The sequence below is a fragment of the Vanessa cardui genome, chromosome 5, assembly GCF_905220365.1.
Source record: "Vanessa cardui chromosome 5, ilVanCard2.1, whole genome shotgun sequence".
NCBI lineage: Eukaryota > Metazoa > Arthropoda > Insecta > Lepidoptera > Nymphalidae > Vanessa > Vanessa cardui.
In genome coordinates, this window is record NC_061127.1 from 10435243 (window position 1) to 10451110 (window position 15868).

General features: G+C 33.0%; 3 protein-coding genes across 5 annotated transcripts; 1 reads left to right on the top strand and 2 right to left on the bottom strand.

Moving 5' to 3' along the window:
* The first annotated feature begins 494 nt into the window (after positions 1–494).
* LOC124530111 (boophilin-H2-like) lies at positions 495–3079 on the top strand. Its single transcript, XM_047104112.1, has 5 exons — positions 495–797; positions 1482–1560; positions 2031–2140; positions 2235–2325; positions 2956–3079. Exons 1-5 carry the CDS (start codon positions 575–577, stop codon positions 3077–3079), a joined length of 627 nt encoding a protein of 208 aa, XP_046960068.1. The 5' UTR covers positions 495–574.
* Positions 3080–4472: 1393 nt separating this feature from the next.
* Positions 4473–9490, bottom strand: LOC124529962 (ubiquitin carboxyl-terminal hydrolase 7-like). Of its 2 annotated transcripts, none has more exons than XM_047103922.1 (10): positions 9415–9490; positions 8951–9270; positions 8714–8877; positions 8384–8643; positions 8110–8284; positions 7650–7842; positions 6976–7129; positions 6144–6277; positions 4868–4964; positions 4473–4670 (listed from the first exon to the last, which is right to left on the bottom strand). In XM_047103922.1, exons 1-10 carry the CDS (start codon positions 9469–9471, stop codon positions 4638–4640), a joined length of 1587 nt encoding a protein of 528 aa, XP_046959878.1. In that variant the 5' UTR covers positions 9472–9490; the 3' UTR covers positions 4473–4637. The 2 variants fall into 2 exon arrangements, with proteins under 2 accessions (XP_046959878.1, XP_046959879.1); XM_047103923.1 differs by having other exon boundaries at positions 4480–4777.
* Positions 9491–10661: 1171 nt separating this feature from the next.
* On the bottom strand, positions 10662–15651 carry LOC124529969 (ubiquitin carboxyl-terminal hydrolase 7-like). 2 transcript variants are annotated; one of them, XM_047103932.1, is made up of 11 exons: positions 15600–15651; positions 15400–15477; positions 14936–15255; positions 14701–14864; positions 14371–14630; positions 14097–14271; positions 13637–13829; positions 12991–13144; positions 12152–12285; positions 10915–11011; positions 10662–10717 (listed from the first exon to the last, which is right to left on the bottom strand). In XM_047103932.1, exons 2-11 carry the CDS (start codon positions 15454–15456, stop codon positions 10685–10687), a joined length of 1587 nt encoding a protein of 528 aa, XP_046959888.1. In that variant the 5' UTR covers positions 15457–15477; positions 15600–15651; the 3' UTR covers positions 10662–10684. The 2 variants fall into 2 exon arrangements, with proteins under 2 accessions (XP_046959888.1, XP_046959889.1); XM_047103933.1 differs by having other exon boundaries at positions 10669–10824.
* Positions 15652–15868: the final 217 nt, after the last annotated feature.

The window sequence follows — 15868 nt, forward strand, 5'->3', positions numbered from 1 at the left end:
GTTGCAATGGTGTTGGTGAAAGTTGTCATCACCGATGTCATGCCTGATACCTTGTTACCTTGACACCGGATTGGGAATTTAAATGGAGGTAATATGTTATGAACTGAGATGGCCCAGTGGTTAGAACGCGTGCATCTTAACCGATGATTTCGTGTTCAAACCCAGGCAAGCACCACTATACATATATATGTGCTTGATTTATGTTTATAATTCATCTCGTGCTCGGCGGTGAAGGAAAACATCGTGAGGAAACCTATAAACCTACCACATGTGCATTCCACCAACCCGTATTAGAACAGCGTGGTGGAACGTGTTCCAAACCCTCTCCTTAATGGGAGAGCAGGCCTTAGCCCAGCAGTGGGAAATTTACAGGCTATTTTACTTTACTATTATTACGTATTGCCTGCCTTTGTCGTTTAGCTACGGAATAAAATCCTAGCAATAAACAATTTTTCAAAGTAGAATTTATTTAGTATAGTCGATAAAAAATGTAATGAAAAGTGTGTTCAGTATTTTATGAAACATAAATTTTATCGCGATTTACGTGCTTCATATTCATTGAAGTTGTTTTAAGATGCGTTTTCCGTGTGTGTTGATGTCGCTATTATATAAAATTGTAAACGGTCAAGATTCTTCCGAAGTAACATTAACAACTTTTAAATTGCCGAAGACTATTTACCCAAAGCCAACAACGTTGTATAGAAGAATAAATGTTGAAAGAAATTACTATGAAGGGGCTGCAACATTGTTGGACTTGGTTCGTTTTGTGGATGGAAGGCGCAAAAAACAAAACAAAAGTAAGTCATAACTTCATGGAATAAATGCATACTAAATTATAGAACTAAATGTTATTTACCAATATGCTTACTTTCTTAAGGATTTTGGCTATTCTTGAAAGACTAGCCGAGTGTGCAGGAAATATTATGGTTATACTAGAGTTTGCGCAAACATAGGTGCACTATTTAAATACTCTCAAAATCTCACAAGATGGAAAGTTCGACAGAAATGATTTAAAGCGTAGAAACAACAGCTTAGCGCGCTTTCCAAGGTTGGCAATTAACATTGCCGACTTCCAGATTAATTATGAGCTGCAATTGCAACAAAGTTTCATTGGATAATAGGTTGATAATACATACTAAAAGCATATGTTTTTTAACTGTATGTTTGTTTCGGCGAATCTCTGGAACGACTGGACCAATGTTGACAAGACTTTCACTGGCAGATGGCTGATGTAATAAGGATTAATTTAGTCTACAATAGGTTACTGCTTTGTTAAAATCAAACGCGTACATTGCTGTGGGCACATCCAGATTTGAAATAAAATAGTATTAAGATCAAATGTTCAAAATGTCGTATGTACATTAAGTGAACAAACAGTATTAAATCATATAGGTAGCGATTTACAGTCGATAATTGCCATTATCGATACATTAAAAGGGACCTTATGTAACGTTGAATATTTTAATAGACTAAATTTTTAGGATATTCGTATATATGGAACTGGGATCACTGGTGTCACCTCCAGCCGATAAGAGGATATTGTAAGAAGTCGCTAAATAGGTACGTTTCGTATAAAATAATAAATAAGTCACCAGTTATATATTTACTATATTCTTATTTTTTAATTATTATTCACTAGTAAGGTATCACTGAGCCGACATGGCCCAGTGATACCTGGAGAACGCATGTATCTTAAACGATGATTGTGGGTTCAAACCGAGGGAAGCACCAATGAATATTCATGTGCTTAATTTGTGTGTTACCAATTCATCTCGTGCTCGCCGGTGAAGGAAAACTCGTGAGGAAACCTGCATGTGTTTAATTTCATAGAAATTCTGCCACATGCGTTGTCCACCAACCCGTAATGGAACAGCGTGGTGGAATATATTCCAAACCTTCTCCTCAAAGGGAGAAATTTACAAGATGTTATTTTGTTGTTGTTGTATCACTTCGAAATTATAAAATATATAAGATTATTATTGTTTAGAATATTGCGTCTGATGTTTATTAATAGTTATTATGGATTTTAGATTTTATTACGACGCCCAGTTAGATCACTGTTTGCCATTTGTGTACACAGGCTGCGATGGTAACAAGAATAATTTCGAGACACTTTTGGAATGTGACAGGCGTTGTAAAGGTAGAAATTTAAAATAAAAAAAAATATTCGGAATAAATTATTCTAAACAATTTTAATCATATAATTTTATTAGTGATTATTTTTATTATTTTAGGAAGTATTTATGTGAATGCTAAGCATCCTAAGCAACCTGCGGCTTGTTTTCTTCAACCCGACACAGGTTACTGCTTGGCTCTTATATCCAAGTAAGTTACTGATTATATAGAGTTATAATATGTATGTTTTTAGACGTAAAAAATAATAATACATCAGTATTATTTCCTTAAACTAATTGAACTTAATTTAAGTCGTATGTCAGTTTGTCTTAATGTGTAAGGTACTACAAAACAAAGACATATATACCACCGAAATATATATTTGGGCACCATCACCCATAGACAATGAAGCTGTCAGAAATATTAACTATTCCTTACATCGTCAATGCGCCACCAACCTTGGGAACTAAGATGTTATGTCCCTTGTGACTGTAGTTACACTGGCTCACTCACCCTTCAAACCGGAACACAACAAAACTGAATACTGTTATTTGGCGGTAGAATAACTGATGACTGGGTGGTACCTACAAAGACGGGATTGCACAAAGTCCTACCACCAAGTAAACGAATGAAAAAAAAATAAAAAAAAATGTCAAAGAATGTCAGTTTGTATAACGACATGTTAAAGCACATTCTTCTTCTTCATTGAGGAGAATATTTGAATTTTATTCCACACGATTCATTGATCCATTGATTTGAAAAAACAACTTTTCCTGAAATACAGGCTCAACTATGGGCCACTAAACAGAGTGTTATTTTTATATAAAAAAATAATTTCAGATATTACTATGACATCAATGAAAAAACTTGTAAGAAATTTATGTACGGAGGCTGTGGTGGGAATCAAAATAAATTCGACACACTGTTCTCGTGCATGAGAGCATGTTCTGTTGCAGTAGTGTAGAAGTAAAATTAGTATAATAAATAAATAATTAACTTGTTATTATACATTTTTTTAATAATTATTATGTATGTGTGTGTGCGTGTAAAAATTTATTACCCAAAAGAAAAATACTTATATCATTCCCTATTTGTATGTAAACTGTACCAAAACGAAATTGATAGTGTAGGCAGATCAAATCACGCCCATACCGTTTTTATTCTTGTGGCAAAATGTGCCGAAGCTTGATTCAATCAAGGTAATCTATCAAGGTTTGGCTCGTTAAGTTGTTAGCACCTTTTTTAGTAAACGGAAAAGTGAAAACCTATAAACGATGAAAATGATTAATAGGCTCAATATACTTACCTATTTATTTCTTATATCGAATGCTGCTAAAATGCTTAAATTCTATTTTACTTTTACATTGTTTTTTTTTTTGTATCACTAGCACATTTACCTTTTATTTTTACTATTTATAAGTTTCATTTTTCACTTTATAACATACCCTAAAAATCATCAATGTTAAATATTTCTTGTTGTATATGTGTCAAATAAGTAAACAGTCTTCATCCAATCCAAAACTAAATGTAAATTCAGTAGAAGGCAAATTCTGCAAAAATGATTTTTCTTAAATTATAAATATATATCCTTATCTCCTTAATTGTTATGCGTTGCTAAAGTTAAAATTTTGGTCTGCAAAAATCCTTTTCTATATTTTATTTCAACTTGAAATAAAAATATTTAAGTTCGGTTGGCGGGCTAGCAATTACTGGGAGACCGGGCCTTAATCCACGTTGTGACGAAGAAAAACTTCCCTAATTAATAGTCGAGCTGGATTAATTAGCGAAGACATGCTGAGCTCTTACCATTTAGATTTTTTTAGTTTTTGATTGAAGAAATTAGTTCTATTATACGTTCTAAGTGAAAAAGCGTAGCTTTCTTATCCCATTACTCGTTAAAATTTAACGTACACGGTCTGAAATCGTTTGTGATAAAAATTCAAAAGAGTACTAAAAAATATTAGATACACTGTTATGTGTATGAAAGTTTTTAACCGAGTCTTTTGTAAAATGTTTAAGCTGGGTATTAGTCTTTATCAGATTGGCTTAAGCCATCAACATGGAGATTGGAGGTTTTACGGCGTCGCTGCTCTCAGATTTTTTAGTGTCGCCCGGAGTGAGCATTTTGCAGCGTCAGTAATTGGAGACTAATTTATCGCGTGTTCCCGCGAGATTTATTGGCAAAGGATAAAAACTGTTTTTTAAAATAAATATTCACACAAATTGTAGATCTACGATAAGAGTTTTTATTGCTGTTAAAACTGGTGATATATTATATGTAGTACATCGTGAATCGACATCTAATAGAGAGACAGGGAGAGGCATTTAATGACAAAACAATATACATTAAAACTGTAGCAAATAATTTTATTAATAATCGTACATAAATAATAATTACAAGAATATACAAAGTAAAATATAACAAGATCAATCACTCTGTTAATTTACAGCAATCGCCATCGGCACTTTCGAAATAAAGGCAATCAAATTTACTGTTTTAGGTCTCCATTGCTCCATAATTCTTATCTTCCTTTAAATTTAGAGCCAGCTATGGCCTGTAAAGTGAAGAACTGTTTTAAAGCGCTAAAAATCTTCGCGTAATACTTGGCCGATGTTACTGATGTATCGGACCTAAATTTTCTGCATTTTATTTTTCTGCCGCCTGAAATATGGAATATTTCTTTGTTTTTACTAAACAAAATAAAAATAAAAAACTATCGGAACACTAGAATGGATATTTACATGTCCTTACCATCTCGTATCGCATTTCTTCAGTGATTCGCTCGCAAAGATCATTCGGTATGTCGTTCTGTGTAACGTCTTGTAAGACATATTTGAGTTGGGACGTTCTGTGAAAAACAAAATATCGTAAAACATTTGTAAGATCTGAATTCGAAATTGGAATCTTGAAATATTCGACTATTTTAATCGGGATACTTATATAATAAAATTGGAGTGTCTGTTTGTAACATTAAAATAGCCCTTTTATACTCAATGTATATGTTTGTATGCACGGTACATATACCAAAATAACATTTTTTACAATGTTTGTCTATCTGTCTGTCTGTATGTTTGTTCCGGCTAATCTCTGGAACGGCTGGACCGATTTTGACGGGACATTCACTGGCAGACAACTGATATAATAGGGAGTAAATAAGGCTGCAAATTGTTTTTGTTGTTAAATTCAAACACGTACAAGGTCGCGGGCACAGCTCGTGCTAAATATATACCACACATAGTGTCCAATAATACGAAATATCCCATAAAGTTGTATTAGAGAAAATTTGAAACGTGAAGTACTTTGCAATAAACATGTTTTTAGAGTAAAAATGATCTACGAATGGACATAAAAGAATTATTTAAATTCATTTTAAAATCTACATTAAAAAGGAGTTGAAGTTGCAAGATTGATGGGGCATTACTTGGAGGGTCGTTTCAAGATAATGGCGGATAGATGACCGAAGAGAAACATTTTCTCTCAAAACATATTTACGATTAGTTTATAAAACCAATCGATATACCATATAGCCGGTCTATTTCTGTACCAATTCATGGGCCGATATTTGAATTGATAACCTGCCCGGCTCGCAATACATGGCTATAATGAACATGTCGCGAACAGGTTGTTAGGTCAACTACAGCAACAAGCAATTAGTGTACAACAAAGTACTTTTCATCACCTTTGTTTCGGCCTATAATTACTGAGTGTTTCAGTTATAATTACTAAAATATACGTACATGTAATCAATGTACTTCGTTGTAAAAGATCAAAATTCCAAATTGTGTTTTTTTATTTTATTTAGTAGTGATAGATATCTAGACTCATTATGCGGCCACGAAAAGTCTTTTCTTCATATTAAAAAAAAAAAAACAAAACATTTTTTTAACAGTGACCAATGAGTATTTATATTTTATTTTTGTCCGAGTCTCATAAAAGGCTACAACACTTTTATAGTTTGCAAGATTTGAATAAAGAAATAAAAACTGTTTAGAATAGATTTTCGGTAAGTTTTAAAAATAGAACTAACTGTATATAAATAAGCATATATGCACTCGTGGCTCGTCGAGCGAGGTACGGCGCGTCCTCTTTGCCTCCGAAGTTGTACTCGATCGCCTCTTGTTTGCTGCAGCGTGACACAACGTCATCATCGAACTTACACCACTTGAAACAAAAACACTTGTACCTCAATAATCGTCGATAGCAATTATTAGTATTTGAATTTAGAACGAATTAATTTAAATAATAAAATCTTTTACAAAGTAAATAATTATACAATCTCAAAATTGCTTAAATATATACGTTTAGATATTATTAGTATTTAGTGTTAGTAAATTATTTGGGGTATCATTTCTTAACATAAGAACTATATTTAATTTACAATAAGCACTTTAATTTTGTGGTTGGGTGTGGGTAAGAATTTTCTGATGATCAGAAATAATCCATATGGAATAGAAACATGTTCAAAGAGTCACGGTGTCGATTAAAATTGCATCATTGGATTTTTAAAAAAAAACACACGTTTAGGCCAGGAATCGAATCCCTTGGTAAAAAAGATAACCATCATGTTCCCTAATTATGCCCTAAATTATTCCTACAATTTGATTCCTTTTACCGACAATATCGAATAAAATAATAATGCAAAATCTGTTTTATCTGCCAAAAACTTTCCGAACCTTTTTATTTTGTTTTGTCCATTCAACTCCAGTTGAAAAAATCATCCAACATATTCATCTTTATTAGACCTTTAGTATGAGATATCGTATAATTTAAAATTATTTTAATTTATCGGTATTTACAGATTTGGGCCTATCTTTAATGCTTATCTGGTTGTTTACATGACCTTGTCAAATTCAAATTACCTTTCCATCACCTTTAGGATTAATAAACACAACGTAGTGTCCACCGTGATTATCTCCAGAATGTACGAGCACCGCGTGCAGCGTATAATGTGCGGGAATCTTAGGCGTCTCCTGGAGATACTGATCCAGATTTACTTCCTCGTAAAATTCAAATCTGATCAAATTCAAACAAAAGTGAAATCAATATCGATATTTAAACTCATTCATTTTAAGCTGAGATGGCCCAGTTGTTAGAACATGTGCATTTTAACCGATGATTTCAGGTTCAAGCCCAGGCAAGCACCACTATGTATTTAAGTGCCTAATTTGTGTTTATAATTTATATGATGCTTAGTGATGGAGAAAAACATCACGAGGAAACCTGCATGTGTCTAGTTATCGAAATTCTGCCACATGTGCATTTAACCCACCCCCATTGGAACAGCGTGGAGGAATTTGTTCCAAACCCTCTCCTTAATGGAAGAGGAGGCATTAGCCCAGCAGTGGGAAATTTACAGGCAATCAAAGTAACAGTAAAGTAAAAACTTTACTGTTACTTTAAACTCATTCTTGATTAGTTGATTCGATAAAAAAATATTTAAAGGGAAATTGCTTAGAGAACATTTTTAATAAAATTATGGACTTGCTTAGTCGTTATCAAGATGTTATCTTAATTAAAATCTGTCACTCTTTACCTATCGTTGAATTTAACGGAGGTGTCACTTTGTGGATCGTACTGAAACCGCATTAGATGTAAATGTAGAATAGGCGGGAACACATCAAACCGAACGCCTTTCTCGGCCTCTTGAAGACCATGTTCTCCTGCATCATATTTGTTTTCTCCCTCCAATAATTCCGTACTAATGTAGTCTTTAAATGATTCATAAACTAAAAACACATTTCGTTGTTCATAAATGAAAATCAGTTAAAATAAAACTGTGAAGATTCTTAACTTAAAATGTACATTGTGTAAATTTATTTAATTACTTGTTAAAATAAAATTCTTCGTGAAATGTCAAGTTTACTTGCAATGCAATTAACACAGGAAATGTAAGATGTCTTTGTAAACTTACAAAAACTGTAACATATTACAGACAATTACTTAATGTAATAAATTTTATCTAGCGTAAAGTAAAAGTAAAGTGTAAAACTGACTATTATTTTTTCCCTTAACGCTAAGTTGGATATCGTAAAATGTTTCGACGCGAGTACTTGTGCAATTCACATTCTTGCATTTTATAAATGAAGTCATTTTTCCTTCAAACAATTTAGGCACCGTTCCTTCAACTACAGTACCTTTCATTTTATTTTCTAGTTTGTCTAGCAGTACCTTGAACAACATACGAAATTGTTTCAATGAATTTATATGAAAAAAATGCGTACATTTTAGGACGAAAACGTATTTGTTGAAATAAAACAATTCTTTTACCCTAAGAAATTCTTGAACGTCATGTTGCATAAAAGAGTCTAACGTCTCCCAACCGAAACTCTTCGTAAGTTTTTTTGTAGCCACTGTCTTATCAGAAAACTGTAGATCGTAGAAAACTCGTTGAAGAGCAAAAGCAACTGATCTAGAACTATCATCACCAACAGTGGGTATTTTATAAACGGCTTTCCGTAGAACATTTGTGAAGAAAAGAGTTTGCAAAAGAGAATTCATATAGCAGGTTGCTCCTTGATTCTTGAGTCCTGTAAATATCAAGCCTAGTTTATTTGTGATCTTTTATTAGATAAAATTGTATTAAGTCATATTTCTGACCAATGTATCCCGTATGCTTCTTAGAGTCCCAAGAAACTCCATGCGGAGCTTCCGCAACAACATGAGCCTCTATTACTATTGAATCATCTTTTACAAATCCGTTATCAGGATCCATCAAGTTTTTCCATGATATAAAATGAGCAAAACCCCAATCGTCTTCTTTGCTAGTAAATAAAAACAAGTATCATTTACTGGAGATAAAGACAAATAAGAAATACTGTTCTGTAACAGCCATACCAGTGATACATATGATGTAGTTTCCTGCAAAGGTGTTCACCGTCTGGTTTGTGGGACAAAAGTTTTAATTCTCCCAGCCCATAGCACGACCATCCTGGAGAATCGCAATCTCCGTTACATTGCAAAAATATCCCGAGCGCCTTTTGCTGCTGTCGATCCGGAGTTGTTGTATTTCGAATAAGAACTAGAATTTTCCACGGCAAACATCTCACATAGCACGGCGGAGACAAAACTTGTTCTCTGAGCTGGCTAATATTTTGGACTGTGTAACGAAAGGTCGCATCCGGGCGGGCGTTGTCTTCATCGTCTTTAGTAAGTTCCTAGAGATTTAAATATGGAATAGAGATAAGCTTCGTATCTATTATTTAAATGTTTATGTAACTGTTATTTCATACTATGAAGTTTATATGAGTTTTTAACTGTATGCTTGTCACAAATATTAAAAATTTAAAATAAAATCTCACTGCGTTGGCTTGTAGTGTATCGGCTGTTGTATTTTCCGCGCTGCCGGTTTCAAGCATTTTTCAGCGATGTGGTTAAAACTGCTAAAATGCTTAAATTCTATTTTACTTTTACATTGTTTTTTTTTGTATCACTAGCACATTTACCTTTTATTTTTACTATTTATAAGTTTCATTTTTCACTTTATAACATACCCTAAAAATCATCAATGTTAAATATTTCTTGTTGTATATGTGTCAAATAAGTAAACAGTCTTCATCCAATCCAAAACTAAATGTAAATTTAGTAGAAGGCAAATTCTGCAAAAATGATTTTTCTTAAATTATAAATATATATCCTTATCTCCTTAATTGTTATGCGTTGCTAAAGTTAAAATTTTGGTCTGCAAAAATCCTTTTCTATATTTTATTTCAACTTGAAATAAAAATATTTAAGCTCGGTTGGCGGGCTAGCAATTACTGGGAGACCGGGCCTTAATCCACGTTGTGACGAAGAAAAACTTCCCTAATTAATAGTCGAGCTGGATTAATTAGCGAAGACATGCTGAGCTCTTACCATTTAGATTTTTTTAGTTTTTGATTGAAGAAATTAGTTCTATTATACGTTCTAAGTGAAAAAGCGTAGCTTTCTTATCCCATTACTCGTTAAAATTTAACGTACACGGTCTGAAATCGTTTGTGATAAAAATTCAAAAGAGTACTAAAAAATATTAGATACACTGTTATGTGTATGAAAGTTTTTAACCGAGTCTTTTGTAAAATGTTTAAGCTGGGTATTAGTCTTTATCAGATTGGCTTAAGCCATCAACATGGAGATTGGAGGTTTTACGGCGTCGCTGCTCTCAGATTTTTTAGTGTCGCCCGGAGCGAGCATTTTGCAGCGTCAGTAATTGGAGACTAATTTATCGCGTGTTCCCGCGAGATTTATTGGCAAAGGATAAAAACTGTTTTTAAAAATAAATATTCACACAAATTGTAGATCTACGATAAGAGTTTTTATTGCTGTTAAAACTGGTGATATATTATTCGCAGTACATCGTGAATCGACATATCTAATAGAGAGACAGGGAGAGGCATTTAATGACAAAACAATATACATTAAAACTGTAGCAAATAATTTTATTAATAATCGTACATAAATAATAATTACAAGAATATACAAAGTAAAATATAACAAGATCAATCACTCTGTTAATTTACAGCAATCGCCATCGGCACTTTCGAAATAAAGGCAATCAAATTTACTGTTTAGGTCTCCATTGCTCCATAATTCTTATCTTCCTTTAAATTTAGAGCCAGCTATGGCCTGTAAAGTGAAGAACTGTTTTAAAGCGCTAAAAATCTTCGCGTAATACTTGGCCGATGTTACTGATGTATCGGACCTAAATTTTCTGCATTTTATTTTTCTGCCGCCTGAAATATGGAATATTTCTTTGTTTTTACTAAACAAAATAAAAATAAAAAACTATCGGAACACTAGAATGGATATTTACATGTCCTTACCATCTCGTATCGCATTTCTTCAGTGATTCGCTCGCAAAGATCATTCGGTATGTCGTTCTGTGTAACGTCTTGTAAGACATATTTGAGTTGGGACGTTCTGTGAAAAACAAAATATCGTAAAACATTTGTAAGATCTGAATTCGAAATTGGAATCTTGAAATATTCGACTATTTTAATCGGGATACTTATATAATAAAATTGGAGTGTCTGTTTGTAACATTAAAATAGCCCTTTTATACTCAATGCATATGTTTGTATGCACGGTACATATACCAAAATAACATTTTTTACAATGTTTGTCTATCTGTCTGTCTGTATGTTTGTTCCGGCTAATCTCTGGAACGGCTGGACCGATTTTGACGGGACTTTCACTGGCAGACAACTGATATAATAATGAGTAAATAAGGCTGCAATTCTTTTTGTTGTTAAATTCAAACGCGTACAAGGTCGCGGGCACAGCTGGTGCCCAAAAAGTTGTATTAGATAAAATTTGAAACGTGAAGTACTTTGCAATAAACATGTTTTTAGAGAAAAATGATCCACGAATGGTCATTTTAAAAGAATTATTTAAATTCATTTTAAAATCTACATTAAAAAGGAGTTGGAGTTGCAAGATTGATGGGGCATTACTTGGAGGGTCGTTGCAAGATAATGGCAGATAGAAGACCGAAGAGAAACATTTTCTCTCAAAACATATTTACGATTAGTTTATAAAACCAATCGATATACCATATAGCCGGTCTATTTCTGTACCAATTCATGGGCCGATATTTGAATTGATAACCTGCCCGGCTCGCAATACATGGCTATAATGAACATGTCGCGAACAGGTTGTTAGGTCAACTACAGCAACAAGCAATTAGTGTACAACAAAGTACTTTTCATCACCTTTGTTTCGGCCTATAATTACTGAGTGTTTCAGTTATAATTACTAAAATATACGTACATGTAATCAATGTACTTCGTTGTAAAAGATCAAAATTCCAAATTGTGTTTTTTTATTTTATTTAGTAGTGATAGATATCTAGACTCATTATGCGGCCACGAAAAGTCTTTTCTTCATATTAAAAAAAAAAAAAACAAAACATTTTTTTAACAGTGACCAATGAGTATTTATATTTTATTTTTGTCCGAGTCTCATAAAAGGCTACAACACTTTTATAGTTTGCAAGATTTGAATAAAGAAATAAAAACTGTTTAGAATAGATTTTCGGTAAGTTTTAAAAATAGAACTAACTGTATATAAATAAGCATATATGCACTCGTGGCTCGTCGAGCGAGGTACGGCGCGTCCTCTTTGCCTCCGAAGTTGTACTCGATCGCCTCTTGTTTGCTGCAGCGTGACACAACGTCATCATCGAACTTACACCACTTGAAACAAAAACACTTGTACCTCAATAATCGTCGATAGCAATTATTAGTATTTGAATTTATAACGAATTAATTTAAATAATAAAATCTTTTACAAAGTAAATAATTATACAACCTCAAAATTGCTTAAATATATACGTTTAGATAATATTAGTATTTAGTGTTAGTAAATTATTTGGGGTATCATTTCTTAACATAAGAACTTTATTTAATTTACAATAAGCACTTTAATTTTGTGGTTGGGTGTGGGTAAGAATTTCCTGATGATCAGAAATAATCCATATGGAATAGAAACATGTTCAAAGAGTCACGGTGTCAATTATGATTAAAATTGCATCATTGGATTTTAAAAAAAAAATCACAAGTTTAGGCCAGGAATCGAATCCCTTGGTAAAAAAGATAACCATCATGTTCCCTAATTATGCCCTAAATTATTCCTACAATTTGATTCCTTTTACCGACAATATCGAATAAAATAATAATGCAAAATCTGTTTTATCTGCCAAAAACTTTCCGAACCTTTTTATTTTGTTTTGTCCATTCAACTCCAGTTGAAAAAATCATCCAACATATTCATCTTTATTAGACCTTTAGTATGAGATATCGTATAATTTAAAATTATTTTAATTTATCGGTATTTACAGATTTGGGCCTATCTTTAATGCTTATCTGGTTGTTTACATGACCTTGTCAAATTCAAATTACCTTTCCATCACCTTTAGGATTAATAAACACAACGTAGTGTCCACCGTGATTATCTCCAGAATGTACGAGCACGGCGTGCAGCGTATAATGTGCGGGAATCTTAGGCGTCTCCTGGAGATACTGATCCAGATTTACTTCCTCGTAAAATTCAAATCTGATCAAATTCAAACAAAAGTGAAATCAATATCGATATTTAAACTCATTCATTTTAAGCTGAGATGGCCCAGTTGTTAGAACATGTGCATTTTAATCGATGATTTCAGGTTCAAGCCCAGGCAAGCACCACTATGTATTTAAGTGCCTAATTTGTGTTTATAATTCATATGATGCTTAGTGATGGAGAAAAACATCGCGAGGAAACCTGCATGTGTCTAGTTATCGAAATTCTGCCACATGTGCATTTAACCCACCCCCATTGGAACAGCGTGGAGGAATATGTTCCAAACCCTCTCCTTAATGGAAGAGGAGGCATTAGCCCAGCAGTGGGAAATTTACAGGCAAAAAAAGTAACTTTAAACTTATTCTTGATTAGTGGATTCGATAAAAAAATATTTGAAGGGAAATTGCTTATAGAACATTTTTAATAAAATTACGGACTTGCTTAGTTGTCGAGATGTTATCTTAATTAAAATCTGTCACTCTTTACCTATCGTTGAATTTAACGGAGGTGTCACTTTGTGGATCGTACTGAAACCGCATTAGATGTAAATGTAGAATAGGCGGGAACACATCAAACCGAACGCCTTTCTCGGCTTCTTGTAGACCATGTTCTCCTGCATCATATTTGTTTTCTCCCTCCAATAATTCCGTACTAATGTAGTCTTTAAATGATTCATAAACTAAAAACATATTTCGTTGTTCATAAATGAAAATCAGTTAAAATAAAACTGTGAAGATTCTTAACTTAAAATGTACATTGTGTAAATTTATTTAATTACTTGTTAAAATAAAATTCTTCGTGAAATGTCAAGTTTACTTGCAATGCAATTAACACAGGAAATGTAAGATGTCTTTGTAAACTTACAAAAACTGTAACATATTACAGACAATTACTTAATTTAATAAATTTTATCTAGCGTAAAGTAAAAGTAAAGCGTAAAACTGACTATTATTTTTTCCCTTAACGCTAAGTTGGATATCGTAAAATGTTTCGACGCGAGTACTTGTGCAATTCACATTCTTGCATTTTATAAATGAAGTCATTTTTCCTTCAAACAATTTAGGCACCGTTCCTTCAACTACAGTACCTTTCATTTTATTTTCTAGTTTGTCTAGCAGTACCTTAAACAACATACGAAATTGTTTCAATGAATTTATATGAAAAAAATGCGTACATTTTAGGACGAAAACGTATTTGTTGAAATAAAACAATTCTTTTACCCTAAGAAATTCTTGAACGTCATGTTGCATAAAAGAGTCTAACGTCTCCCAACCGAAACTCTTCGTAAGTTTTTTTGTAGCCACTGTCTTATCAGAAAACTGTAGATCGTAGAAAACTCGTTGAAGAGCAAAAGCAACTGATCTAGAACTATCATCACCAACAGTGGGTATTTTATAAACGGCTTTCCGTAGAACATTTGTGAAGAAAAGAGTTTGCAAAAGAGAATTCATATAGCAGGTTGCTCCTTGGTTTTTGAGTCCTGTAAATATCAAGCCTAGTTTATTTGTGATCTTTTATTAGATAAAATTTTATTAAGTTATACTTCTGACCAATGTATCCCGTATGCTTCTTAGAGTCCCAAGAAACTCCATGCGGAGCTTCCGCAACAACATGAGCCTCTATTACTATTGAATCATCTTTTACAAATCCGTTATCAGGATCCATCAAGTTTTTCCATGATATAAAATGAGCAAAACCCCAATCGTCTTCTTTGCTAGTAAATAAAAACAAGTATCATTTACTGGAGATAACGACAAATGAAATACTGTTCTGTAACAACCATACCAGTGATACATATGATGTAGCTTCCTGCAAAGGTGTTCACCGTCTGGTTTGTGGGACAAAAGTTTTAATTCTCCCAGCCCATAGCACGACCATCCTGGAGAATCGCAATCGCCGTTACATTGCAAAAATATCCCGAGCGCCTTTTGCTGCTGTCGATCCGGAGTTGTTGTATTCCGAATAAGAACTAGAATTTTCCACGGCAAACATCTCACATAGCACGGCGGAGACAAAACTTGTTCTCTGAGCTGGCTAATATTTTGGACTGTGTAACGAAAGGTCGCATCCGGGCGGGCGTTGTCTTCATCGTCTTTAGTAAGTTCCTAGAGATTTGAATATGGAATAGAGATAAGCTTCGTATCTATTATTTAAATGTTTATGTAACTGTTATTTCATACTATGAAGTTTATATGAGTTTTTAACTGTATGCTTGTCACAAATATTAAAAATTTAAAATAAAATCTCACTGCGTTGGCTTGTAGTGTATCGGCTGTTGTATTTTCCGCGCTGCCGGTTTCAAGCATTTTTCAGCGATGTGGTTAAAACTATGAGAATTAAACGTTATTTAAATACCGTCACTTTTTTTAAAAAATAATATACCTTTTTTTTAATTATTAGTAGCCAAATGTCGTATTTATGAAACAAAAAAATTAATTAAAAATATTACCTTACTTTAAATTGTAATACATTATGACTGTTATCAAAAAATATAAATTAATTTTGTAAATTTTAAGCCGATGACAGATGTCATGAAAGAATTTGGTGTCATTTTTTTTAAACGCATTCAAACGCTCCAGTTGTTTAAATGACTGTTTAATTTGACACAAAGAGGTCGAATAAAATTAAATATCCGATTGGAGCAGTGCTATTAAAACTACTGTAAACAAAATTCAAGATAAACTATCTATACTAAGCCTTAAATAAGTGGTAATAAGA

What these genes read in the sequence shown, in the direction of transcription:
- LOC124529962 (XM_047103922.1), bottom strand. Translation starts at nt 9,471, where the DNA reads ATGCTTGAAACCGGCAGCGCGGAAAATACAACAGCCGATACACTACAA. An exon ending in GAAGCATACGGGATACATTG is followed by an intron (nt 8,644 to 8,713) that starts GTCAGAAATATG and finishes TGATATTTACAG; the next exon opens with GACTCAAGAATCAAGGAGCA. An exon ending in TATATGCTTATTTATATACA is followed by an intron (nt 4,965 to 6,143) that starts GTTAGTTCTATT and finishes TGTTTTTCACAG; the next exon opens with AACGTCCCAACTCAAATATG.
- LOC124530111 (XM_047104112.1), top strand. Translation starts at nt 575, where the DNA reads ATGCGTTTTCCGTGTGTGTTGATGTCGCTATTATATAAAATTGTAAAC. An exon ending in GCGCAAAAAACAAAACAAAA is followed by an intron (nt 798 to 1,481) that starts GTAAGTCATAAC and finishes CTAAATTTTTAG; the next exon opens with GATATTCGTATATATGGAAC. An exon ending in ATGTGACAGGCGTTGTAAAG is followed by an intron (nt 2,141 to 2,234) that starts GTAGAAATTTAA and finishes TTATTATTTTAG; the next exon opens with GAAGTATTTATGTGAATGCT.
- LOC124529969 (XM_047103932.1), bottom strand. Translation starts at nt 15,456, where the DNA reads ATGCTTGAAACCGGCAGCGCGGAAAATACAACAGCCGATACACTACAA. An exon ending in CGTTAAGGGAAAAAATAATA is followed by an intron (nt 13,830 to 14,096) that starts GTCAGTTTTACG and finishes ATATGTTTTTAG; the next exon opens with TTTATGAATCATTTAAAGAC. An exon ending in ATCCTAAAGGTGATGGAAAG is followed by an intron (nt 12,286 to 12,990) that starts GTAATTTGAATT and finishes TTTTGTTTCAAG; the next exon opens with TGGTGTAAGTTCGATGATGA.